Source organism: Chionomys nivalis, chromosome 7, assembly GCF_950005125.1.
Source record: "Chionomys nivalis chromosome 7, mChiNiv1.1, whole genome shotgun sequence".
Classification (NCBI taxonomy): Eukaryota; Metazoa; Chordata; class Mammalia; order Rodentia; family Cricetidae; genus Chionomys; species Chionomys nivalis.
The window spans coordinates 100,846,711-100,872,027 of NC_080092.1; the positions used below are offsets into that span (position 1 = coordinate 100,846,711).

The window sequence follows — 25,317 nt, forward strand, 5'->3', positions numbered from 1 at the left end:
GTTAGAAAACAGAAGACAGAATTGATGGGCGTTGCCTCTACAACATCCACCTCCACCCGCCAGCTCCACCCCTGCTGAAGATCTGCAGCTACAAACATAAATGGGCCCCAAGGAAGGCTGGTCTGCGATGTGCCTACAGGAAACCTTCACTTGGGGAATGGAGCTGCTTTCAGAACTCCCGTGGACAGGTAATTCTGCTCTACACGGCCTGGCTGGAAGACAGACTGCCACTGCACGGTGGCAGAAATCCCAGAACAGCCTTGGTGCACTGTCCCTCTGACTCAGTGTCTTGGCTACAGAACCAAGAAAATAAACGTACACCACAAATTGGGACACTCAGCTAGAGCATCTGATGAGCTCTGGCTGTGGCTGGAGCATGAGTCACCTAGACGGATGGCTCAACAATCCGAGAGCTGCCAAGTCTGATGGCCTGGTGGGGAAAGAAAACTAACTCCCAAAGTTGTCTTCTGACCTCCACTGTGTATACACAAAATAAACCTAAGAAACTTAGAGGAAGTCAGGAGCTAGTGGCCCACACCTTTAACTCAGCACTCAGGAGGCAGAGGCAGAAGAATTTGAGTTCCAGGCCATCCTGGTCTACAGGGTAAATTCCAGGACAGCCAGAGCTACATAGAGAAGCCCTGTTTGGAAACAAAAACAAGAATTAAAGGAAGATAATTTTAAAGTGGTAACAGACGCCATTTCCTGAAATGAACAGAGCTGACCAAGCCCAGGGCAGGAGTACCACTCTAAGCCAGAACCTGGTTACAGCGACCTAGAAGGCAAAGGGGCAGCCAGGCGGTGGTGGCGCACACCCTTAGTCCCAGAACTCAGGAGGGAGAGGCAGGCAGATCTCTGTGAGTTTGAGGCCAGCCTGGTCTACAGAGTGAGTTCCAGGACAACAGTCAGGACTTTTGGTTTTTGATGCAAAGTCTCGTGAATCCTGGGCTGGCCTCCAACTTGCTATGCAGCTTAGGATGAGCTTAAAGTTCTGATCCTCGGGGCTGGAGAGATGGCTCAGAGGTTAAGAGCATTGCCTGCTCTTCCAAAGGTCCTGAGTTCAATTCCCAGCAACCACATGGTGGCTCATAACCATCTGTAAAGGGGTCTGGTGCCCTCTTCTGGCCAGCAGGCATACACACAGACAGAATATTGTATACATAATAAATAAATATTTAAAAAAAAAAAAAGTTCTGATCCTCCTGCCTTCATCTCTCTAATGTCGGGGTTACAGGCATGTGCTACCACACACAGATTATAAAGTGTAGGGACGGACCTGGGACTGCAAGGCAAGTCTACCTAACGAGCTATGTGAAATAAGGCTGTGGTCTTTTTTGTTTGTTTCGTTTTGTTTTTGTTTTTCAAGACAGGGTTTCTCTGTAGCTTTGGAGTCTGTCCTTGGACTCTCTCTGTACTCTGCCTCCCAAATGCTGGGATTAAAGGCGTGTCACCACCTAGCAAGGCTGTGATCTTATTCTTCAATAATTTCATGTGCACGTATGTATAATGTGTGCATGCCCAAGAGTGTACAGCAAGAGATAGCAAAAACAAGGAAAGAGGCTATCTGGAAGGGCACTTCAGCACCTTGGAAACAACCCGCCCCGTCACGCACAGCCGGTCCTGCACCCGTGTACCTGAGGCGGCTCATAAATCGCAGCCACTTCAGCCCTGATGCCAAGGGGAATGTCCTTGTGCTCTGTGTACCGTCCATATAAATACCCGAAATGCTGATTGCCTGTCTTTCTCCAGAAGTCAAGGAAGCGGTCAGCCACAGTGTGGTTCTCAAACATGATGTTGTCCACATGTCTGTATTTCTGCAGAATTAACAAACGTGGGCTTAAGTGAAACATTCTACCAGAAACAATGTGTTTTTTTTTTTCAAGAAAAAAAAAAACTAGTGAAAATATTAGTTGGTTTTTTTTATTTTTTTTTAATTTTTTTTTTTAAGTTTTGTGGACTGGAGAGATGGTTAAGAGCACTGGCTGCTCTTCCAGAGTTCAATTCCCAGCAACCACATGGTGGCTCATAACCATCTGTAATGAGGTCTGGTGCCCTCTTCTGGCCTTCAGGCATACACGCAGACAGAATATTGCATTCATAATAAATAAACAAATAAATAAAAAGATTTAGTTTTGTTTCTTATGTATCAGGCTGTTTTGCTTATATGCATGTTTGTGTGCCACCGCATGCATGGGTCCTTGGAGGTCTGGGACTGTGGTTATGGATGTGAGATATCATGTGTGTGGTTTGTGCTAGGAACCAAACCTGGGGCTTCTGCAAGAGCAGTAAGTGTTCTGAATCTCTAAGCCATAGCCCAAGACCCGTTTGTTTTCATTTCAGCTTTGACCCAGCCTTATTTAGTTCTTTCAACAAGGTAAACAGGCTTGAGATGTAGCTCAAAGACATGGTCGGGGTAGATCATTGACTTGCCTAGCATGTGCACTGGGGTTTAAGACCCTGCAAACAACAGACAAATCCCAAATCTAAGAGCCTACTCTGACCAGACACAGTGAGTCTGAGGCGAATCTGGACTAAAGGAAACAGTTGGAGACCGCTTCTAAAACATGGAAGGGAAAGAGGGAGGCAGGGAGAGAGGGAGGGAGGAGAGAGAGAGAGAAGGAAAGCGAAGGGAAAGGAAAAGAAGGAAGGGAAGGGAGGGCAGGTAGGCAAACTGCTTTGTTCTTTAGAGATCAGGGGAACAGGGGAAGGAGGATTTTATCAACCAATAGCCTTAGCAGATCTCTGAAGAGATCTGTGAAGCTACACTGCCACCTCCCATGTAACACGTTTTTAAAGGCAAAGTCATAACCGCTGAGTGTCTGAAAATCTCCAAGAAAAATCCCACCTCCCAAAATAAACAACAAAATAACTAAAATAAATTTAAAATGAGGAAGGGCCTGAAGAGATGGCTCAGTGGTTCAGAGCACTGGCTTCTCCATCAGAGGACCAGAGTTCTCTTCACAGTGCTCAGTTACTTGTAACTACCCATAACTCCAGTTCCTCTTCTGGTTGAATGCACACACAATACGTACATAAATGCAGGCAAATATATATAAAATAAAAATAATAAATATTTTTAAATGCCTTTTAAAGAAAAATCCCTTCTCTGCACAAGTTAACCAAATGGAATCAAAACTCTAAACCCCACCCTGCAAGCACTAGAAACTTATCTTTCATTTATGGCTGCCACAGAAAGGCTGATCTAAAAACACCAGAGGAGCTGGAGATGACTCAGCGGTTAAGAGCACTTGCTGCCTAGGGGATCCAAGTTCAGTTCCTAGCAACCACGTCAGGAGGCTTAAGACTCCCTGTAACTTTAATTCCAGGGGATCTAATTTACTCTTCCGCCCCACTCAGGTACCCGCACACACTTATACAGACACACAAGGCACACACAACTGGTGCCAGGTGTGGTGGCACACCCCGTTAATCCCAGCACTCGGGAGGAAGAGGCAGGTAGATCTCTGAGTTCCAGGACAGCCACTGCTATGCAGAGAAACCCTGTCTCAAAAACAAACAAGCAAAAAAAAAAAAAAAAAAAAAAAAAAAACACAATAGAACAAAAAAACATAATTAAAAATATAAATGGACGGAGGGACGGAACACCAAGAAGGAAGTGTCCACTTGTCACCAACACTATGGGCAGCCTCACCTGTCTGTTGAGCGTGATGGCACTAGGCTGGCATTTAGTGCAGATACCATTGGGCCAAGGGAGGTGTCCCTCACACCCTGACTTAATCTTGCAGCTGATGTTCTCCAGGGCAACAAACTTCCCCCTGAAGGAGAAGACAAGAGACCGAGTTACAATGACAGCAGTGGGTTCCAAGGCAGAGACCAGAAGGTTCTGTGAGACAGCTTCCATCACCAGACAGTGAAAACACTGCTGAATCCCTGTCATCTACCTTCTGCAGCCCATCAGTGAGGAAGTAGTGGACCTACCTACCACTGACCTGGGGTATTTCTGCTAAGTGATGTTGGTTTTCTCAATCACAGAATGCTCCATTAATTTCACTTTGTTGCTTTATACAAGTTGTTTATTACACTGTATATATTTAGTGTGTGTGTGTGTGTGTGTGTGCATTCATGTGGAGGTCAGAGGTCACTTGCAACTGTTAGTTCTCTCCTTCCACCATGAGGGTCCTGGTCAGGGATTGAATTTAGAACCTAGGCCAGGCTTGGCAGTTCCTTTACCTTGTCATATCTCATAAATCTCCATTTTCTCCCCCAGCTTTATTAAGACATAACGGACCCAAAAAAATTATACATATTTAAGTTGTAAAATGTGACATCTGTTTTATAAATAAAAATTGCACCCAGGCAATGGTGGTGCACGGCTTTAATCCCAGCACTTGGGAGGCAGAGGCAGGAGGATCTCTGTGAGTTCGAGGCCAGCCTGGTCTACAAGAGCTAGTTCCAGGACAGGCTCCAAAGCCACAGAGAAACCCTGTCTCGAAAAACCAAAAAAAAAAAAAAAAAAAAAGAACCATTAGACATTGCATGAGAGTCTGGATGCCAGGGACAGGATAGAGTACTTACTTGTCAGCCCCTCCAGTCAGCTTCCGGATATAGGCATGGAAGGACATGTGCTTCACAGGAGGCTCCAAGTGGTTCAGATAGTCCTCATCAAATGGCTATCAACAATATACAGGAAATGAGTGGTCATGGGTCTGCCAGGGTACATGAGACTTCAATCTTACTGTGCAGGGGATCAGACAGAGAGGGAGGCAAAGCTGGGTATTCACTGGTTCACGGTCAGAATCAAGCTTTTCTCTGTACGAGTTACATTTTCAAGATAAAATGCACTCCTATTAAAAACTACAGCTCTAAGAAAACTTGTAAGTCACAAAAGACCCGAGGATACAATTTAGTAGCACAGCCCTGAGTCAATCCACACACACACACACACACACACACAGAGAGAGAGAGAGAGAGAGAGAGAGAGAGAGAGAGAGAGAGAGAGAGAAACAGACAAATAAATCAACAGGAGACATAGGACTCAGACACAGTCAATCAGCCATGACAAGCAGGAAGCGAGAGTCCAGCCATGTGTCAGAGAATAATCGTCTAGGACAACCACACACGCTCTTCATCAGCACACAACGCCTTGGCATTCAATCCCCTAGAAGGTCACTCCCATAAATAAGTCTCAGATTCTCTGTGCCACTTGTACTGCTGGGAATACAAGGCCTAAAGACGATAAATAGAAAAATTTTTTTAAGAGCCACAACACCCAAGTTTAGGGACTAGAAAGTGCTGAGCCAGCTCTTTCAGCAGCCAACCACACTGCCCAGCCAAAGCTCCCTGTACAGACTTACCTCCAGTGGGACACAATGCACACACTTCCCCAAGGGGCCATGGCGACATCTGGAGAATGCACAGGGTAAAAAAAAAAAGCACAGGGACACAAAGGTTATTTTCTGTTGCTACTTCCCAATATTTTTGATATTTAAAACGTATATCACACTTTGGTGAGTGCTTCCCTACAAATACAGATGTTTCCATTGCAATATCTATTATTTATTCTGATATGTATCAGAAGAAAACTACAGGAGGCATCAGCAAGAAGACTCAAAGCAAGTTCAAGGCCAGTCTGGCTGACAGGGCTACACAGAGAGGACCTGTCTCAAAAGAGGATGGGAAAGGGGTAGAGAAGAAAGGAAGAATGGTGTGGGGAGGAGAAGAAATGGAAAGGGGAGGGGAAATGAAGGAAAAGCAAAGTGAGAAACCTGACCATTAACCACTGCTGCTTAACATGACACTAACTAAAAATAGAGTGCTTCCCAAACACACAAGGTGATGCTCCATCTCCAACATGGAAAATAAAATGTCTTAAAGTCACATTAAACAAAATGTTAAGGAAAAGCTGGGCAGTGGTGGTGCATACCTTTAATCCCAGCACTTGAGAAGTAGGGGCAGGTGGATCTCTAAGTTCAAGGCCAGCCTGATCTACAGAGTGAGTTACAGGACAGCCAGGGATACACAAAAAAATCGTGCGCCCCCGAACCCACAAAAAAAACCAATACTGAATGAAAAGGGTAGAAGCCCTGATAGTGCTGCATAGGCAGCCCTAGGTCTGAACTGTGCACATCATGCACACCCAGGAAACACAAGGACGCCAAGGATCTGGGGTGTGGGACATCCCAGGCCCCTGGGAAGCGAGATGCTCACAGTTATGAGGGCAGCAGTGGGATGGTGAGGAAAGTCAAACTGTAGTGCTAAGAAACGAAGAGCTAGACTAGCTAGGCATTGGTGGCACAACCAAGAGAGGCTTAATGGAGCGGGTGAGTGTCTTGCCTAACCCTGGAGTGATGTGGCACATCTTTAATCCCAACACTCAGGCAGGCAGATCCTGTGAGTTCAAGGCCAGCCTGGTCTACACAGCCAGTGTTCTAAGACAGCCAGTGTTCACAAAGAAACCCATCATGGGGGAAAAAAGAAAGGGAAAAGAAAAGAGGTGGACGCTGTGCTTCTCTATAGTAAGAAAAGAGGTGGACGCTGTGCTTCTCTATAGTAAGAAAAGAGGTGGACGCTGTGCTTCTCTATAGTAAGAAAAGAGGTGGACGCTGTGCTTCTCTATAGTAAGAAAAGAGGTGGACGCTGTGCTTCTCTATAGTAAGAAAAGAGGTGGACGCTGTGCTTCTCTATAGTAAGAGGCCGGCTCATTTCTGAAGAGCAAAATTAACACATGGGAGCAGGTGTTCTAAAAATAGCTATTGGAGACATGAAAGCCCAGACCATGGTGAGTTCCTGAGGAGAAACACAAAGGAAAGGCAGCATCTGTGCCTAGTCCACCTTACACACAAGTTGCTGATGTAGCATTTGGATTTCCAGGGTCCCAGTGTCAGTCCCTGACCACATTTACAGAGTGACAAGACCCACTGCAGAGACCCACAGCTCCACTCCCGTACGTTCACATTGCTGAGAGTCAATCCACGTGTTTCTGTCTGGTGTCCCTGTTTTATTGTGTATGCATGTGCAGCACGCCCGGTGCTCTCAGAGCCCAGACAGCTGTAAGCTGCCATGTAGATACCGAGAATCAAACTGGGTTCTCTCTTAACTGCTGAGCCATCTCTCCAGTCCCTAACTGGTTTTTGTAAAGAGAATTACGAAAACGTCTAAAATGAAGAAACATACCACGCACGACATTCCACATAACTGGAGGGCACACTGGGACCTAGTGCCCAGGCTGTCCTCCGATGGGCATGCTCCTGCTCCTGAGAACTCAGAGCCTTAGCCCTTACTGAACCATCCGTCCCTTCTGCTACCTCTGTGTGGGAGGGGCCATGTATCTAAAGGGAGCCCCAAATAGACCCTAGCTGTCCCTAGACACCTTTCACTCTTAGTATTCACATACTCCTAATATTTTCTGTTTATCTGTTGTTTTTTTGGGGACAGATTTCTCTGTGTAACCTCCCTGGCTGTCCCGGAACTCACTCTAAACGAAGCTGGCCTCAGACTCAGAGATGTACCTGCCTCTGACTAAATGCTGGCTAAGGTGCGCCACTTCCCCCAGGCTTATACTCCTACTAATCACTTTGTGTGGAATCTGTTTTAAAGTTGCCAAGGTAAAATGCAGTAAAATAATGTAAAAACAGATGGCCAAACTCAGATCTTTCACCTTACCAGATACTTACTAACATGGACTTGTTATGACTGGGTCTCATGAGCTAGCCTGCCCCCAAGGGCTAAGATTACAAAAGCTCTGAAATATTTCCTCTAATGATGCATTAGGCGCCCACCACAGGCAGCAGCCTTATGGAGCACTTACAGCTGTGGGTCCCGGCTCCTATAAATCTTCCCGTCCTGTTTGCTGAGATATTGATCGATCTCATCTTCAACCACATTAGGAGCACCAAAGGCCTTTAACCCTACTGAGGTCGATGTCTCCATTTCAGACGAAGGTCCAGCAAGGCTCGAGGGAAACAGGAACAACAAATCGCCATGCCTGTTCAAAGGACAAACATCAAACGCCATTCTTTCCTCCAAAACCAAACCACACAGTTTGGTGTGGATACGTGAATCTGATAGCTTCCAAAGACAAATCCTACAGCCTAAAGCCCTACATAGGGAAGCTCCTGATTTTAAGAGAACAGAATCATTTGTTTCTTGGCATTATACACATCAATGCAGATTCTCTGAAATTTAACTTCTCTTACCAATTTATTTTGAAAGCCATGAGACATATCTAGTGTCTGACTGTACATGTAACACAGCTTGTGCTCACCTAGGCCCTGATGGCAGCCCTTCTGTTCCTTCTAGGTACGGCTTCTTCTCTGCCACTCCTAAGCCCTGTATTCAGCTCTCCATCCATCTATGTAGCTCATATACAAGCACCTGGACACGGATGAAGCCGTCACTGATTCACAAGCACCCAGACGTGAAGCCATAACAACTGACTTAGAATATTTCACATCTTGCTCTTCTCATCTACAGCCTCAAACATCTGTCACAGTCAACTCCACAGGCATAATCCTGACTGTCCTGGTTGGTGGTTTTGTTGGTTTGTTTTTTTTTATTTCTTATTTATCTTTTTAGATCAGTTAGACACAAACTAGAGAACTAGGGACACGACAGCCTCTATGAGACTGGCCTCTAGGGCCAGGCAGTAGAGACTCATGCCTTTAACCTTAACACTTGGGAGGCAGAGGCCAACAGATCTGAGTTCCAGCCCAGCCTGATCTACAGAGTGAGTTTCAGGACAGACAGGGCTACATAAAGAAACCCTTTTCTAAAAAGCAAAAACCAAAACAACAACAGCAAAACCCCTGGTCTATAGGCAAGCCTATAGGACATTTTCTTAATTAGCAATGCATGTGGAAGGGTCCGGCCCATTATTGGTAGTGCCATCCCTAGCCAGGTAGTCCTGGGGTGTTTAAAAAAGTAGGCTGCGCAAGTCATTAAGAACAGAGTATTTGGAGGCCCAGAGGTTAAGAGCACTGACTGACTGCTCTTCCAGGGGTCCTGAGTTCAATTCCCAGAAATCACACGGTGGCTCACACCCATCTGTAATGAGGTCTGGTGCCCTCTTTTGGCGTACAGGCATACATGCAGAGAGAACACTGTATGCATAATTTTTTTTTTTAAGGAATGAGCATTTCTTCATAGTTTCTGCTTCAGTTCCTGTCTTGCCCGCCCCTCAGTGGATTGTGACCCAGGATATGTAAGCCAAATAATCCCCTTCCTCCCCCACTGCTCTGGTTGTAATGTTTTATCACAGCAATAGAAATCCTAACTAAGATAAAGAAAAAAACACATCTCACTATGTAGCCCAGGATGGCCTCAAACTCAGAATCCTCCTGCCTCTACTACTGAGTGCTAAAATTACAGATGTGTGCTACCAGCTTGGCTCACCATTCCCCAGGGAGGTGCCCACTATGCTAAAGGGCACCCCTGCTGTTTCTGCCACTGTGAAGAACATACCACCAACAGATGCCAACACTTACTCTATAGGGCAGATTCCCAAGCACTAAGGAGCCGCCACAAGTCTCCTTGCTGGGCCCTAACTTGACACGACTTGTGGCGGAAGAGTGTTTCCCCTCTGAAGCGTCATGCCTGACCAGAGGTGGCTTGTGGCACTACATCGGCTCCGGCCTTTGAAGACAGAAGATGACAGAACGTGTGGCAAACTTTCAGCTGCCATCAACAGAATGCACAAGGAAAAAGCTGGAAGAACAGCTGGCTGGCCCAGTGCTGACCAGCAAAGCAAAAGAAGAGCAGAGTCTGCAAATGCAAACACTGCGGGACTCGCGGCCCTAGCAGCACGGCTGCAGACCTTAAGAGTACTCTCGCCTTCTTATTCCTCCATAATTCATAGCCAATAAAACTGCCAGACTGTAACCAGAAGTTCTGCTTCTAGCAGTGAATTAGATATTCCTAAACACCCTCTGGCTTATAAACTACTTGGCTCAGACCCTGGATCAATTTTAACAAACACACTGTAAAAACACTGCTGAGCTCTAAGGTACGAAGTACCCAGGGTTCCAAAAGCTAGCAGCCAAGTCAGTAAAAATAGAAGTGGACACAGCCACCGTCCCTTGGCCAAGGCCAGGATCAAGAACTTTATCAAGACTGCAGTGTTCACTGGGCAACAGGAGAGGAGGCCCTGAGCTCCCTGCCCCGTAAGACTGTTAGCCTGAAACTCCCACATAAAACCAAATGATCAGCCAGGCATGCCAGTGCACATCTGTGACCCAGCACTGAAAAGGTGGGCACAAGAGCATTACGATCTCAAGGTCATTTTAGCTGCACCTCAAGAACAAGGCCAGCTTGGATTACAAATCCAAAACAAAAACAAGCAAAACAAAAACCCCCAGATGACTAAGGGAAGTCAGAAAAACTAAAAGAATCCTGGAGCTCAAAATGGAAACCAAGAAGAATGCTAGTTGCTAGTCTGCTTCCTTCCACAAGATGCGCAGCAGGGAAGTCCCCTCCAGGGCTCTGGGGCCTGGAGACCAAAACCAGAAAGACACGCGGTCTCAGCTCTACAGCACCCCCTTGTGTTCACACAGCAAATGCCACTAAAATCAACTTGGAACAAAGAAAACTATGCTTCCTCACACCTCCCCAATAAAAAACCAAAATTCAAGGGAACTAAATTCCCTCAAGTAAGAGTAGACAGAAACAAGTGCTGAGAAAGAGAGAGGGAGAAAGAGAATGAGGGAGAAAGGAAGGCCTAGGACTCAAATGTTGGAATTACAAGTCACGAACACAGACTTCAGAGAATTCAACAGAAACCTTCCAAGAAAGAGCTAGGAGCAGCATGGAACCCTGAAGTGCAGTGTGATAGGGAATCAAACAATGTTTCCGCTAGGCCTGTAATCAGCTACTCAGGAGACTGAGACACAATGTAAGTCCAGCACTAGCCTGGGCAACACAGAAAGACTGTCCCAAAATAAAGTTTTAAAATGGGGAGCAGAGGGGCTAGAGAGATGGCTCAGCGGTTAGGAGCATTGCCTGCTCTTCCAAAGGTCCTGAGTTCAATTCCCAGCAACCACATGGTGGCTCACAATCATCTGTAATGAGGTCTGCTGCCCTCTTCTGGCCTTCAGGCACACACGCAGACAGAATAATAAATAACTTTTTTTTTTTTAAATGGGGAACGGAGACCTAGGGGCACAGCTCGGAGGGACAGCACTTCCGGCAAGGTGACAGCAGTGTTGAGAAAACGGGTATTGGAAGCAAGAGTGGTTCGATGGTATGCGTCTGGAGTCTGAAACAGGGACTCCAGCTCAGAGACAGACAGTATGAAAGGGGAAAACAGACACACTGTACTCCTAGGCAAGGGCAACACCCAGAGACCGTGTGTTACCCAATCAGGTTTCAGGGCAAGGAACCCAGGGAACAGTTGTGAAAGTATCCCACGGGGTGGTAGGGAGGGACAGCCTTCAGCTCAACTCCCTCAGCCTCCCAGACTGTGTCAGAGACTCAAGCCACATTCTCTTTCCTTAAGTTTTTTTTTTTTAAATAACTTATTTATTTTACTTTTATATGCATTGGAATTTTGCCTGTATGTAAGTCTGTGTGAGGGTGTGAGCCACTATGTGGTTGCTGGGAATCGAACCCAGGTCCTTTGGAAGAGCAGTCGGTGCCCTTAACTGCTGACCATCTCCTCAGGCCCTTTTAAAGTCTGAGACCAGGTCACACTATATAGTTTTAAAGTCTGAGACCAGGTCACACTATATAGTTTTAAAGTTTGAGACCAGGTCACACTATATAGCTCTGGCTGTCCTTTACTTTCACATACTTTTTAAATATTTCAAACTTTTAAAAGTTTATCTCACCAAGCACCAAGCGGTATAGTGGCACACACCTTTAATCCCAGCACTCGGGGGAGAGAGAAAGAGAAAGACAGACAAATAGACAGACAGACAGACGAACGGACCTCCGTGAGTTCAAGGCCAGCCTGGTCTACACAGGACATGCTCACTAACGCAGGCGCCCAGTTTAGAAGAGGCGGAGCATGCTGTAGATCAAAGCCAAACATCTGCGCCTCTGTACACTGCGCACTCAGGTCAGACAGGACCGAGTCCCAACAGCACCATAAACACGAGATGAGTAGGAGGCCTTTCCCAAAGCCTCACTGACAACTTAAGTAGAAACGGGCCACCCTATCTTGCCTGTCTTCTTAGTAAGAGGGGCCGACGTGGCGTGATCTCTTCCCAAACAGCTGGGCTCTAAGTCATCTACCCCCGACAAGTCGTTGACCCTACTCCAGATAACCTTGTCCTAACACCATTCCAGAATCCCAGGGTCAAACCCGCCAACAGTAACTGCTGGTCTAGTATGACTGTTGCACACTGGCCAAGCAACACAGTGGTAACTCACAGGCCATAATTAGAGCAGTGCCCAGAGGTTAAGAGGAAATCCAGGCAGCCTCAGCCGGGGCCTTGATCTAGTTCCTCCCACCGCCTATCTCTCACCGCAGGACACTTACTTGATTTTTAGCAGATGAAGGGATTTGCTGGACGATGCTGTGATCTCTCCAGTCTTGTTCCTATTGATGTAAACTGAGAAGCCGTTGTTTTGGAATCCAAACTCCTTTGCGACCTACAAGTCCCAAACAAAGAAATGGAATGAAGCATCCACGTGGACACACCACAGGCCACCAGGACCCGTCACAGGCCGCCAGGACCCGCCACAGGCCGCCAGGACCACGGGGGACACTTGGTAAAGTCAGAACGAGCTCATCAGACAGGTCTCTTGTTGCTTCACTCTAAGAAAACCTGTACTGCTCATACCAGGGCCAACTTAGGTAAGAGGTCCACGGGAAACACAGGCCTTGTATATAAATAATGTAAGAGCTGAAGCTAAGCAGGGCAGTGGTGGCGCACACCTTCAGTTCCTCTTGGGAGGCAGAGGCGGGCAGATCTCTATGAGTTCGAGACCAGCCTGGTCTACAGGGCAAGTTCCAGGACAGCTAGGGTGGTTACACAGGGAAACCCTGTTTCCAAAAGCCAAAAATAAATTTAATTATATTAAAACATGTCAAAAGCCGGGCGGTGGTGGCGCACGCCTTTAATCCCAGCACTCGGGAGGCAGAGGCAGGCGGATCTCTGTGAGTTCGAGGCCAGCCTGGTCTACAAGAGCTAGTTCCAGGACAGGCTCCAAATCCACAGAGAAACCCTGTCTCGAAAAACCAAAAAAAAAAAAAAAAAAAAAGTCAAAAAAACATAAAAAACCATGTTACAAATGGTCATATAATGCCATCTTGAACACAGACATATCTTGTAAACAAGATGGCCTTACAGCCCGTCTGTATCCAAACTGACTACCTGCCTAGACTGCGTGAACTTGTCACTACCAACGGCCTAACTTTCGACCCCACCAAACACTCCAATTAATGAATGACCAAAGAACGAAAAAGTTGGTCGCTGAGGGGCTGGAGAGATGGCTCAGAGGTTAAGAGCATTGCCTGCTCTTCCAAAGGTCCTGAGTTCAATTCCCAGCAACCACATGGTGGCTCACAACCATCTGTAATGGGGTCTGGTGCCCTCTTCTGGCCTGCAGGTATACACACAGACCGAATATTGTATACATAATAAATAAATATTAAAAAAAAAATTGGTCGCTGAGCTCTGCTAGTTAAAATGTAATTAGCAGCCAGGGGACTGGGAGTCAGTGTCCTCTGAACAGTGGCAGAAGAGGACCCTTTGGAACAGGACCTGCAGAGAAGCTGACTCAGCAGAGTTAGACCCTGTGAACAGAAAGTGATTTCCAAATAACTTTTAAAAAGTACTAATGCAGGACTGGAGAGATGGTTCAAAGGTTAAGAGCACTGGCTGCTCTTCCAGGTCCTGAGTTCAATTCCCAGCACCCACAGGGTAGCTCACAACCATCTGTAATGAGATCCGGTGCCCTCCTCTGGTGTACAGGCAGAACACTGTGTACATAATAAATAAATAAGTCCCACGTTTAGTTTCCAGGCACACAGTGACACTGAAGCTCGACTGTGTCTAGGGCTGAAGACATGCAGCAAGTGCCTCCAACACCAAATACGTCACCAAAGAAAATACTTCAAGGGCTGGAGAGATGGCTCAGTGGTTAAAAGCATTGCCTGCTTTTCCAAAGGTCCTGAGTTCAATTCCCAGCAATCACATGGTGGCTCACAACCATCTGTAATGAGGTCTGGTGCCCTCTTCTGGCCTGCAGGCATACACGCAGACAGAATATTGTATACATAATAAATAAATAAATATTAAAAAAAAATACTTCAAGAATGACACTGTGCTTGGTTATAAAATGTTGCTAATAGCGGGTCTGGAGAGATGGCTCAGTGGTTAAGAGCACTGACTGCTCTTCGAGAGGACCCAGGTTCAATTCCCAGCATCCACATGGCAGCTCACAACTGTCTGTGACTCCAAGATCTCACACCCTCACACACATGCAGACAAAACACCAATGCAAACAAAATAAAATTTTTAAAAAATGCTGCTAATAGCAAATAAAATTGAGAATTATATTACTTCCACTTATTTATATATTATATTAACAACGATAAAAAAGAGGAGGGCCACAATTTGCTGGCCTTTGGTACAGTGTAAAACAAAAGCTACTGTCCCTGCTTTGCTCAAGACTTCCCATACACCTGAGGTCTGGCCCAAGCTCTCTCCATCACTCCCTATACACAGACTCAAAAATATGTGGCTTTAATTCTCTAAAAGAGAACTGCAGAGGAAAGGAGTATCCTGAAGAGATGGTTCAGTGGTTAAGAGCACTGGCTGCTCTTCCGAAGGACCCAGGTTCAATTCCAATCACCCATGAGGCAATTCACAACCATCTTTAACTCAATTCCGACTGGATCTGAACCCCCTCTTCTGGCCTTCACAGCCACCTAACATTGTATGTGGTACACATATCCTACCGACAGATCTGTGAACATAAAAATGACAAAAATGCCAGAACAGCCCAGTTATGTCTGCTAAACAGGCGTGCAGGCCAATGTCTATAAACCTGGCAACACATGCAGGCCAAACACCCATACACATTAAAACACTTAAAAAAATGCGTGGAGGGTAGGGCTGGAGAGATGGGTCAGCTGTTAATAGCACTGTACTGTATGCTGTTGCAAAGGACCCAGAATCAGTTACCAGCATCAACATGGTGCCTCACAACCACCTGTAACTCCTGTTTCAGGAGAATCCAACACCTTTTCTGGCTACCACGAACTATGCATGTATGTGGTACAGGCATACACACAGGCAAAATACTCACACTCATAAAATAAATAATCAGGAGGCTAAGGCAGACAGACCTTTCTGAAATCAAAGCCAGCATGACAAGGCCAGCCTGATCTACATAGCATGTTCTGGACCAGTTAGCACAATCTCAAAAAAATAAAAAGAAGGAACTTAATTAGTGTGGTGTCACATGCCTTCAAATCCCAGCACTCAGGAGGCAGAGGCAGACAAATCTCTATGAGTCCGAGGACAGCCTGGACTACACAGAGTTCCAAAACAGCCAGGACTATATAGAGAAACACTGTCTTAAAACAAAACAAAAATAAGTAAATAGAATGGAATCATTCTAAACATTTCTTTTTAATAATTTCCCTTTAATGAACTGAAGTTTTCTCCAAATTCTGTTTGTATGAGACATGTTCCTTGCTCGGTGTGTGAGAAGCGTCTCATTCCATGGCTCCGGCTGATCTGCAGCTCACTACAAGGCCTATGCAGGCCCTAAACCTCTCATTTCAGCCTCCTTAGAACAAACCACAGGTGTGAGCACCACGCTCAGTTCTGAATTCTCATTCTCAAAAATTACTCTTGCGAAGTCCTTTGCCATCTCCCCACGGTCTGGTAGATAGCAACCGTGACAGACATATGATCCGGACAGAGTACAGCACGGTGACTCATATTTGTACTCCCAGCAGCACTCAAGAAGCTGAGGCAGGAGAATGGCTTCAAGTCCAAGGCCAGTCTACAGAGTAAGGCTTAGGTCTTTCTGTCTCTGCCTGCCCCATCTCCCTCTCTCCCTCCCCACCTTTGCCCCCACCACCACCACCACCACCAAACGACCCAGCAGGTATCCAGTTCAACCACACAGAGAAGCCACACAAGTGACAACCTGGTGGCAGCAGTGAAAAGGAAATGAGAAAAGGCACGGACAGGAACACTGGAGGGAACAAGCCCTGAAAGATGTCACAGGTACCTTCTTCAAAAACGTTGCCGCTGTTTCTCTCTTTGTGGCTGTGATGCGCTTCACTCCATCCGGGGACTGGACGCGGATTATCTGTTGCAGTGGAGGAAGGTCAGTGTGTCAGCGAGGTACCCGTTTTCTAAGACTCATACTTCAAGTTTTGGGCGTCTGGATTATTGAAACTAAAGGTGAAAGTCACTTTTGCGCACACAGGCGCGGCACATCCACACATGGTACCAAGAAGCTGCAGAGGGTGTCTTCCTCTATTGCTCTCCACTAGCTTTTGGGGGCAGGGCTCACTGAACATTTCCGCTACACTGGCTGGCCAGCGAGCAGCTGGGCCCCAGCCATCTCCCCTTTCTGCAGTGCTACATTAGATGTGCACCACTGAGTCCCAAACTCAGGCCCTCAAGCCCGCACAGCAAGCCCTTTACCCACTAAACCATCTCCCCAGTCTCAATGCTTCCCTGTCTCAATCCCCAACTCCATTTTGATTGAAGGGGAAACAAGAGAGGCGGGTACATCAACACATGAGAAATGGGCTAGAGTACACTCTGACTCACACACTTTATAGTTCCGTGCAGAGCACACATACAGTGTCAAAGCTAAACATGCTGGGAATATCTGTAATTCCAAGCACTCCAGAGGTAGAGGCAAGAGCAACAGAAAAGGTCAGCCTGGGCTACATGACACCATCATAAGACAGATTTTTTAATTTTATTTTACATGTATAAGTGTTTTACCTGCACGAACGTATGTCTGTACACCACATACATGTACTGACTGCCCTTCAAGGTCAGAAGAGGGCATCACATGAAACCATTTTTAAAAAACAGAAGGGCTGAAGAGATGGATCAGCCCTTAAGAGCTATAGCTGCTCTAACAGAAGACCGGGTTCAATTCCCAGCACCTACATGGAGGCTCTCAACTGTCTGTAGCTCCAGATCCAGCGGATGAAATGCTCACTTCTGCTCCACAGGATCCCGCGTGCTTTTGGGCACATAAATTCAAGCATGCATGCGTGCGTGCGAGCACACCCACACGTATAAACACATAAATGATAAATTAATTAAAAAGTAAAATGAAGCCGGGCGGTGGTGGCGCACGCCTGTAATCCCAGCACTCGGGAGGCAGAGGCAGGCGGATCTCTGTGAGTTCGAGGCCAGCCTGGTCTAGAAGAGCTAGTTCCAGGACAGGAACCAAAAGCTACGGAGAAACCCTGTCTTGAAAACCAAAAAAAAAAAAGTAAAATGAAGGCCCTTAATACCACGGTAAACTCTATCATTAATAGTTTGGTTTTTAGGCAGGGTTTTAACAAAATGTATGTCCATGTCAAGGCAAAGCTAAACACGCTGGCTGGCCTACAAGACTCCTCCTACACATGGGCCAGTTTATAAAGTCTTTTTTTGTTTGTTTGTTTTTCGAGACAGGGTTTCTCTGTAGCTTTGGTGCCTGTCCTGGAACTAGCTCTTGTAGACCAGGCTGGCCTCAAACTCACAGAGATTCGCCTGCCTCTGCCTCCTGAGTGCTGGGATTAAAGGCGTGCACCACCACCACCCGACCAGTTTATAAAGTCTTGATTTCCACACTGATCCAAGCTTTCTGAGAAGATGTCATTCATTATGCTGGCATGAACTGTCACGCCCTATAAACCAGGCAGCTGCTGTCCAGTCCCCGAGGGCTGAGAAGGAACACCTCAGAAGTGGTCTCTGTGCACTTCCTGCTCCAGCAGTCAGCAATGGTGCACAACATAGAAAACGCTTTGCAGATGAAAACTGTGACAAGGCATTGCTAAAACTTTCTCCTGACACACCGCGGATTCACAGCAGCTCACAGGCAACTGAGCTCTGTCCACTGCAGACTCACGGTGACTCACAGGCAACTGAACTCTGTCTACTTCCATCAAACCAATTAAAATTAACGTGGATTTTCTAATGTAGCACAATCATGTCTCTCAATGTTTAGTGGCTTTCACTTGTTGTTCTCCTGCATGCTCAACATTTAGATTCTGGTCTGGGTAATCGCTGTGAATGTGCCAATTGTCAAAGGGCATAAAATTGTGTACACATCTGCTTCTTAGCCACATCTGTCTCGTTTCCTTACCCTGCTCAGTCATATGTATTAAGCTCAAACATAAATGAGTTCTGATTTTCAGCACTCTCCTCTTAGGATTTGCTACCTAGGAAAAACACCTTTATAAATGTAAGGAAAGTATTTCCACATATTTGATTCTTCAATCTGTCTTCAACACTGAGACATGTTGAAAAGTGAAGCCTGCTGCTTCTGAGCAGAAGGCTCTACAAATTCTCCTTCCCCCAGTCACTCAGGATGGGAGCCTGTCACCCAGGCACTGTGAGAAAGAAATCGCAAGAAAGAATCTTTTTGTTTGGTTGATTCTGATTTGGTTGCACACACTATGTAGACCAAACTGACTTCAAACCCTCTATCCTCCATGCCTCACTTCCAAAGTCTGGAATTACAGGCCTATGCCACAACACCTACCTTACCAAAGAAAAATTCTACAATACAAGTCACTTTACCTGATCAACAACATGGCATGGGAGTCTGGGTTTAACAAGAAAAAGGCCTGTACTGAAAATGTTCTGGATTAACCTCTGACACAGGTTACAGAGGAAAACACATGGAACGGACAGATGGGGACACATGGAGAACACAGGTTCTGAGTGAGGCAGGTGTGAGGAACAAGCACCAGCAGCTCCAATTATCTGGGAAGCTATGGAAGGTTTGTGCACCGGAGTCAGAAGACAGCCTGGATGTAGCCAAGATGAGGTCACAAAGCAAGAAAAAATAAAAAAATAAAACAGAAAATCTCTCAGAAGCATTGCTCCACAGCAATTCTTTAAAGATCTCCCTTTGAATTAAAAACAAGCAGGGCTAGAGAGATGGCTCAGCAAGTAAGAGCACTGACCGCTCTTGCAGAGAATCCTAGTTCAGTTCCCAGCATGCACACTGCACTATAAACTGCCTGTAACTTCAGCTCAGGGTATGCCAACACCTTTGGCTTCTACCAACAACTACAGTAATATGCACATACCCACACATGGGCACACACACACACACATATAATTTTTCAAAATGGGGTTCACAGATGGCTCAGCAGTGAAGAGCACTGGTTGCTCTCCCAGAGGACCTGGGTTCAATTCCTAACATCTATAAGCTGTCTCGCAACCACCTATATAACTCTAGTTCCTGGGGGATCCAATGCCTTATTCTGGCCTCTTTGGGAACCAGGCATTCAAATAGTACAAAGACATGCAGGCAAAACACCCATACACATAAATACATAAATCTTAGAAGGAAAACTTCTGAAATCAACTTCAGAATAGTTTATTAACTCCTCACAACTGAGAAAGTCAACTTAAGACCCACGTTGCCCATGAGAGCATCTGGAATACCTGAACAAACTACTTTACCTCAGTAAAGATCATCACAGTGCATGGAAAATTGAAGAAGCAGTTCTAACTGCTAATACCTCACCTATCTCTAGGCGAGTCATCTAGGATAGCAAATTTTAGTTTTTAAATGGAGTCAGTCTTTCTGAGGTTTCTCTGTACATCTCCAGAATGGGAGAGAACAGAAGATGCCCTACCATGCAGCAGTGGTGAAAGAGAAGCCACCCTCAAAGAAAAGCCTGAACTCTAAACCTACCAGAAATGATAGCCCTTATCTGCAAACCAGGTCGAGGAAGCTGAGCAGAAAGATGCCAAGGTCAAGGATGTTGCGGGATAAAGTAGTAAGACTGTCTCAAAAATAAAACAAACGCCTCAAGAACTGGCCTCCCCTGGAAACCCATGGGATCCAGAAAGAAGTGATGTTATTTGGAATACAGGAAAGCACCGCTGAGGTGGTTCAGGCCTAAAGCACCCAACATGGTTCTGATCGCCTAGAAATTCCAAATGACCCTCAATGCTGACCACAACTTTTCCATCAGATCGGCCTGTTTCTCACACCGTTCTCCAACCCCTGCCACATTCACTTTGGAGAGAAGCTCCCAAAAGTTAACTAACGGCTATCCGCTGGTTTTTCTCCTGTTTTCCTGACACATTTCATGGAGGGTGGGGGGTCACAATCCCTACAGTCAGGCTAAAGTGAAATCAGCCTTCTTTATTACAATCTTTTAAACAGGTAGTCAAGTTGTCTTTGCCAAAGAGAAGCCAGCCCCGCCAGGTTGCTGTCTGCCCCCTTGGCCACTTCTTTTGTCGGGAAGGGGTTCCCTACTGATGCCCTTCTCGCGACTACTCTTCCGGAGTGAAATCATGACGAGGCAGTGCTGGGATGGGGGAGGAGAAAGCCCTAAGGACAGGAGGAAAAGACGTAACCGGCTTCTGGGCCTGGGAGGAGGCTGGGGTCCGTCGGAGCAACCTGCGGCAACAGAGAGGAGGGAGGCCGCTCCGCTCGGACCGCTCGGCCTCCTACCCGCCAACCTCTCCAGGCTCAGCTACAGCAGGAACCGCCACAAACCCAGGGCTAGTAAGGAGGAGCCGCTGGCGCCGAGCTCCGTCCCGCGCGGGCCCGCCCAGGAGGCCGGCAAATCTGCTGCCTCATCCCGGCGCCCCGCTCCCTCCCGGCCGCCGCACTCACGATGCTCTCGGCCATGGCGGCCGCTCCTGTCTCCGGATTCGGGCCCCCGGTTGCCGCCACCTGCCTCCCCAAAGGCCTCGCAGTCCCCGCCTCGGCCTCAGCCCCAGTCCCGGCCTCCCGCCGCCGCCGCCACCGCCGTTCCAGCTTCACCTCCCGGCTCCGCCAGCCGCCGACGTACTGTGCTTCGCTCAACGCACTCCGCCGGGCGAACACGGAGGCGAAACAAGGTTCCGGCCTCGCCAACGGCCGCGCGCATGCGCGTGGGGAGCCGCGCTCACCTCGGCCCCGCCCATCCCCGGCTCCTCTGGGCCGGGCCTTCTAGGCTCATCTGCAGACTCAGGGTTCGGAAGAATCCTCTAAAAGAGAGACTTACTAGTTCCTGAACTTTGCAGAACAATGCAGAAAAGCCCCAAGAAGAGAGCGCCTTGAAAAATAGCCGTTGAGGGAGTTCTGTGCCGTCTTCACAATTTTCCAGCAATGAGCTGAGCTTCTTCTTTTGTAACCTCATGCATATGGTTTGAAGGAGACATTATGGAAATCTTTTTAAGAGGCTAAAAGCTACCTGTTTTCTTGTTTGTTTTTGGTTTTGACTTTTGTGGTTTTGTTTGTTTGTTTGACTGTTTTGGTTTTTCGAGACAGAGTTTCTCTGTGTAGCCCTGGCGGTCCTGGAACTCGCGTTGTTGACCAGACTGGCCTTGAACTCACAGAGATCCTCCAGCCCTTGCCTGCCTAGTGCTGGAATTAAAGGCGAACGCCACCAAGCCCGGCTTAGTTTTTGATTTGTTTTGTTTTGTTTTTAAACATAATCTCACTGCAGCAACCGGAACTCACTGTGCAAACCACACTAGCTTGGAGCTCACAGTGACGTGCCTCCCTCTCTGTACTGGGATTTAAAAGCGTGCACACACTCCCGCCACCGATTTAAAATTAATGGTTCAGTTTCTGAATGCATGTGCATGTAACCTCTTTTTATATTTTAGACTGTTTATTTGTTCTTTTTTTTTTTTTTTTTTGATTTTCGAGACAGGGTTTCTCTGTAGTTTTGGTTTCTGTCCTGGAACTAGCTCTTCTAGACCAGGCTGGCCTCGAACTCACAGAGATCCGCCTGCCTCTGCCTCCCGAGTGCTGGGATTACAGGCGTGCGCCACCACCGCCCGGCTTATTTGGTTTTTTGTTTGTTTGTTTTGGGTTTTTTTTTTTTTTTTTGAGACAGGGTTTCTCTGTGTAACAGCCCAGTTACCTTTTTGTAGACGAGGCTGGCTTCAACTCACAAAGATCCACCGGCCTCTGCCTCCCAGGTGCTGGGATTAAAGGTGTGTGCCAATATGCCAATCCCTCTGACTAGACTTTTTTTTTTTTTGTTTCTCAATTGTCACCTCTCTAGCTCTCACCTTGAGCTTTTGATTCTCCCATCCCCCACCTCCTAGAGCTGGATTACAAAGTGTGCCGCCGCACCCAGATTTATGATACTGGGATAAAACCGGGGGTTTTACACGCGGTAGGAAAACGGTCTACCAGCGAGTCCACATCCAAAGTCCACTGTTCGTCACGGTCTCACATAGCCCAACCTGGTTTCAAGTTTGAAATCTTCCTACCCCTGCTTCCTAAATCCTGGGATGGTAGGTGTGCGCCACCATACCTGGTTCCCTTCCTGTTAAATTCATTGAATCCATCATCATTGCCAATGTTAGTGCTGGCAACACCTGTTCTTTAACCTCTGTCATTTAAATTTTGGAGTATTCATTCCATCAACGAATTTCACTGCATGTTAACTTTGTGTTTGGTGTGGCTCTTACCTTGGGAGCATGGGGAGAAGGACATAGGCTTGCTTGGTGCAGCTACCCCATAGGCAGATCAATTGTGGATATGGAGTATCAGGTGACTGTTAATGATGAACACACAACCAAAGAAAGGACCGATACAGAGGTTGTCCTGCTGTGGAGAGACACCATGACCACGGCAAATCTTATAAAGGAAAGCATTTAATTGGGTCTGGCTTACAGTTCAGAGAGTCCATGGTCAGCATGGCAGGAAGCATGGTGGCATACAGGCATGCATGGTGCTGGAGAGGTGGCTGGGAGTTCCGTATACAGATCCAAAGGAAGATACTATGAGCCACTAACCTAGTTTGAGCATCTGAGACCTCAAAGCACCCCCACCTGTGACACTCTTCCTCCAACAAGGCCACACCCACCCCAACAAGGCCACAACTATCACAACAAAGCCACACCTACCCCAACAAGGCCAAGCCTGAGAACTTGAGCTTAATCCCTTGAACTCACAAAGTAGAAAGAAAAACAAATTCTTGGAAGTTGTCCTCTGAACTTCACACACACATTTTGGCAATATGCACACACACACACAATTTATTTTTAAGATGGGACTGGTCATGATGGCACTCACTTATAACCCCAGTCCTTTGGAAGCAGAGACGGGTGGTGCTCTCAGTTCAAGGCCAGGTAGGTCTGGGCTCTTTAACAAAGCCATCTGAGAATGGGCCAGAAAATAGGCCAGTGAACAGTATTTCTCTGTAGCCTTTGTCTCCATTCCTTCCTCCAGGTTCTTGCTGCGAGTTCCTTTCTAACTTCCTCTTTGGTGGGCATAGTCCTCACGGAGGAGATCTTCAAAACCCTTTAACAACAGTGCCTGAGCTGCTTGCTCACTGGCTGCCAAGTCCACCAGGAACTTGGTGCAGCCTCTACCCTGGTTCATGTCCTTGTCCATATAGGGGTGAGGTGTATACTAAATGCCCTGCCTGAACGTCACAAGTGGGAAGAATTGAATAAGACGTGATGTTTAAAGGGTGGAGCACCCCTTTAATCCCAGCACTCAGGAGGCAGAGAGGCAGACAGATCTCTGAGTTCAAGGCCAGCCTAGTATACAGAGCAAGTTCCAGGACAGTCAGGGCTACACAGAGAAACCCTTTCTTGAAAAACAACTAGCCGGGCGGTGGTGGCGCACGCCTTTAATGCCAGCACTCGGGAGGCAGAGGCAGGTGGATCTCTGTGAGTTCAAGGCCAGCCTGGTCTACAAAGGGAGTTCCAGGACAGGCTCCAAAGCTACAGAGAAACCCTGTCTCGAAAAACCAAAAAAAAAAAAAAAAAAAGAAAAACAACAACAAGAAAATGTGACTTCTATATCTTCTATATCTAGCTGACATTGCTTTGCATGTTTTCAAGGTGCACTCACGTTGTGGCACGTGTCAGAACTCTGTCCCTGGTATTCTTCCCCTTCTTCCTCTTCCTCCTTTTTCTTCAGTGCAGGGAACAGAATCAGGATGCAGAGCTTCATGCAAGAGTAGTAGGCTAGCTGGGCGGTGGTGGCGCACGCCTTTCATCCCAGCACTCGGGAGGCAGAGGCAGGCAGATCTCGGGGAGTTCGAGGCCAGCCTGGTCTAGAAGAGCTAGTTCCAGGACAGGAACCAAAAGCTACAGAGAAACCCTGTCTCGAAAAACCAAAAGAAACGCCGGGTAGTGGTGGCGCATGCCTTTAATCCCAGCACTTGGGAGGCAGAGGTAGGCGGATCTCTGTGAGTTCGAGACCAGCCTGGTCTACAAGAGCTAGTTCCAGGACAGGCTCCAAAGCCACAGAGAAACCCTATCTCGAAAAACCAAAAAAAAAAAAAAGAAAGAAAAAGAAAAAAGAAAAACCAAAAGAAAAAAAAAAAGAGTAGTAGGCTAATGCTCTCCCACTGAGCTACAAACCTAGCCCAACCGAGAACATCTTATATGAGTGGATTTATACAGTGGCAGGCGGCTGCACCCTGGGCCTTGGCGGGGGCCTGGATGAAAGAGGCAGTCTGAACTGCCAGAGACAGGTAAGGATAGAGCTCTGTGAGGTCCTGGATTCCATCCTCAGCACGGGCTGGGGAGAAGAAAAGAAAAAGAAGGTTTATTGATGATGGAAGACATGGGGGGGGGGCTCTAGGCAACGGGGATGGTGCGGTGGGGGTGGCAAAGGCCAGGACACACAGGTGCTTGCTGGCCATTGGAAGCCAGCAAATTGGTCTGGATTTTTTTTTTTTTTTTTTTGATTTTTCGAGACGGGGTTTCTCCATAGCTTTTGGTTCCTGTCCTGGAACTAGCTCTTTTTTTTGTTTGTTTGTTTGTTTTTGTTTTTTCGAAACAGGGTTTCTCTGTGGTTTTGGAGCCTGTCCTGGAACTAGCTCTTCTAGACCAGGCTGGTCTCGAACTCACAGAGATCCGCCTGCCTCTGCCTCCCGAGTGCTGGGATTAAAGGCGTGCGCCACCACCGCCCAGCTGGAACTAGCTCTTGTAGACCAGGCTGGCCTCGAACTCACAGAGATCCGCCTGCCTCTGCCTCCCGAGTGCTGGGATTAAAGGCGTGTGCCACCACCCCAGGCTGGTCTGGATTATAAAATCATAAACCAGAACAATGGAATATAAAGCTAAAAGTATAGGCTGGGCCTGGACTGTCCATCCAAAGCTGAACCCCAGGGGGTCTGTAGTGGAAACAGGACAGGGCATGTGGCAGGTCCAGCAGGATCTTTCTCATGTCCTAAACATGTGGATGGTGTCTACAAAAGTCCTGTTGGCCTACAGTGATGCTAACAGACAAACC

At 47.1% G+C, this 25,317-nt stretch overlaps 1 protein-coding gene across 1 annotated transcript in view; it reads right to left on the bottom strand.

Annotated features, from left to right (window-relative positions):
- Nucleotides 1-20,921, bottom strand: part of Nploc4 (NPL4 homolog, ubiquitin recognition factor) — a 47,678-nt gene extending 26,757 nt beyond the window's left edge. Inside the window, exons 1-8 of the mRNA XM_057775917.1 lie at nucleotides 20,737-20,921; nucleotides 16,147-16,227; nucleotides 12,434-12,546; nucleotides 7,769-7,945; nucleotides 5,316-5,364; nucleotides 4,537-4,631; nucleotides 3,653-3,776; nucleotides 1,635-1,814 (exon numbers count right to left, since the gene is read on the bottom strand). Of these exons, the coding sequence (XP_057631900.1) occupies nucleotides 1,635-1,814; nucleotides 3,653-3,776; nucleotides 4,537-4,631; nucleotides 5,316-5,364; nucleotides 7,769-7,945; nucleotides 12,434-12,546; nucleotides 16,147-16,227; nucleotides 20,737-20,751 (834 nt within the window). The 5' untranslated portion in view covers nucleotides 20,752-20,921. The remainder of the gene's footprint in view (nucleotides 1-1,634; nucleotides 1,815-3,652; nucleotides 3,777-4,536; nucleotides 4,632-5,315; nucleotides 5,365-7,768; nucleotides 7,946-12,433; nucleotides 12,547-16,146; nucleotides 16,228-20,736) is intronic.
- Between the last annotated feature and the right edge of the window lie 4,396 nt (nucleotides 20,922-25,317).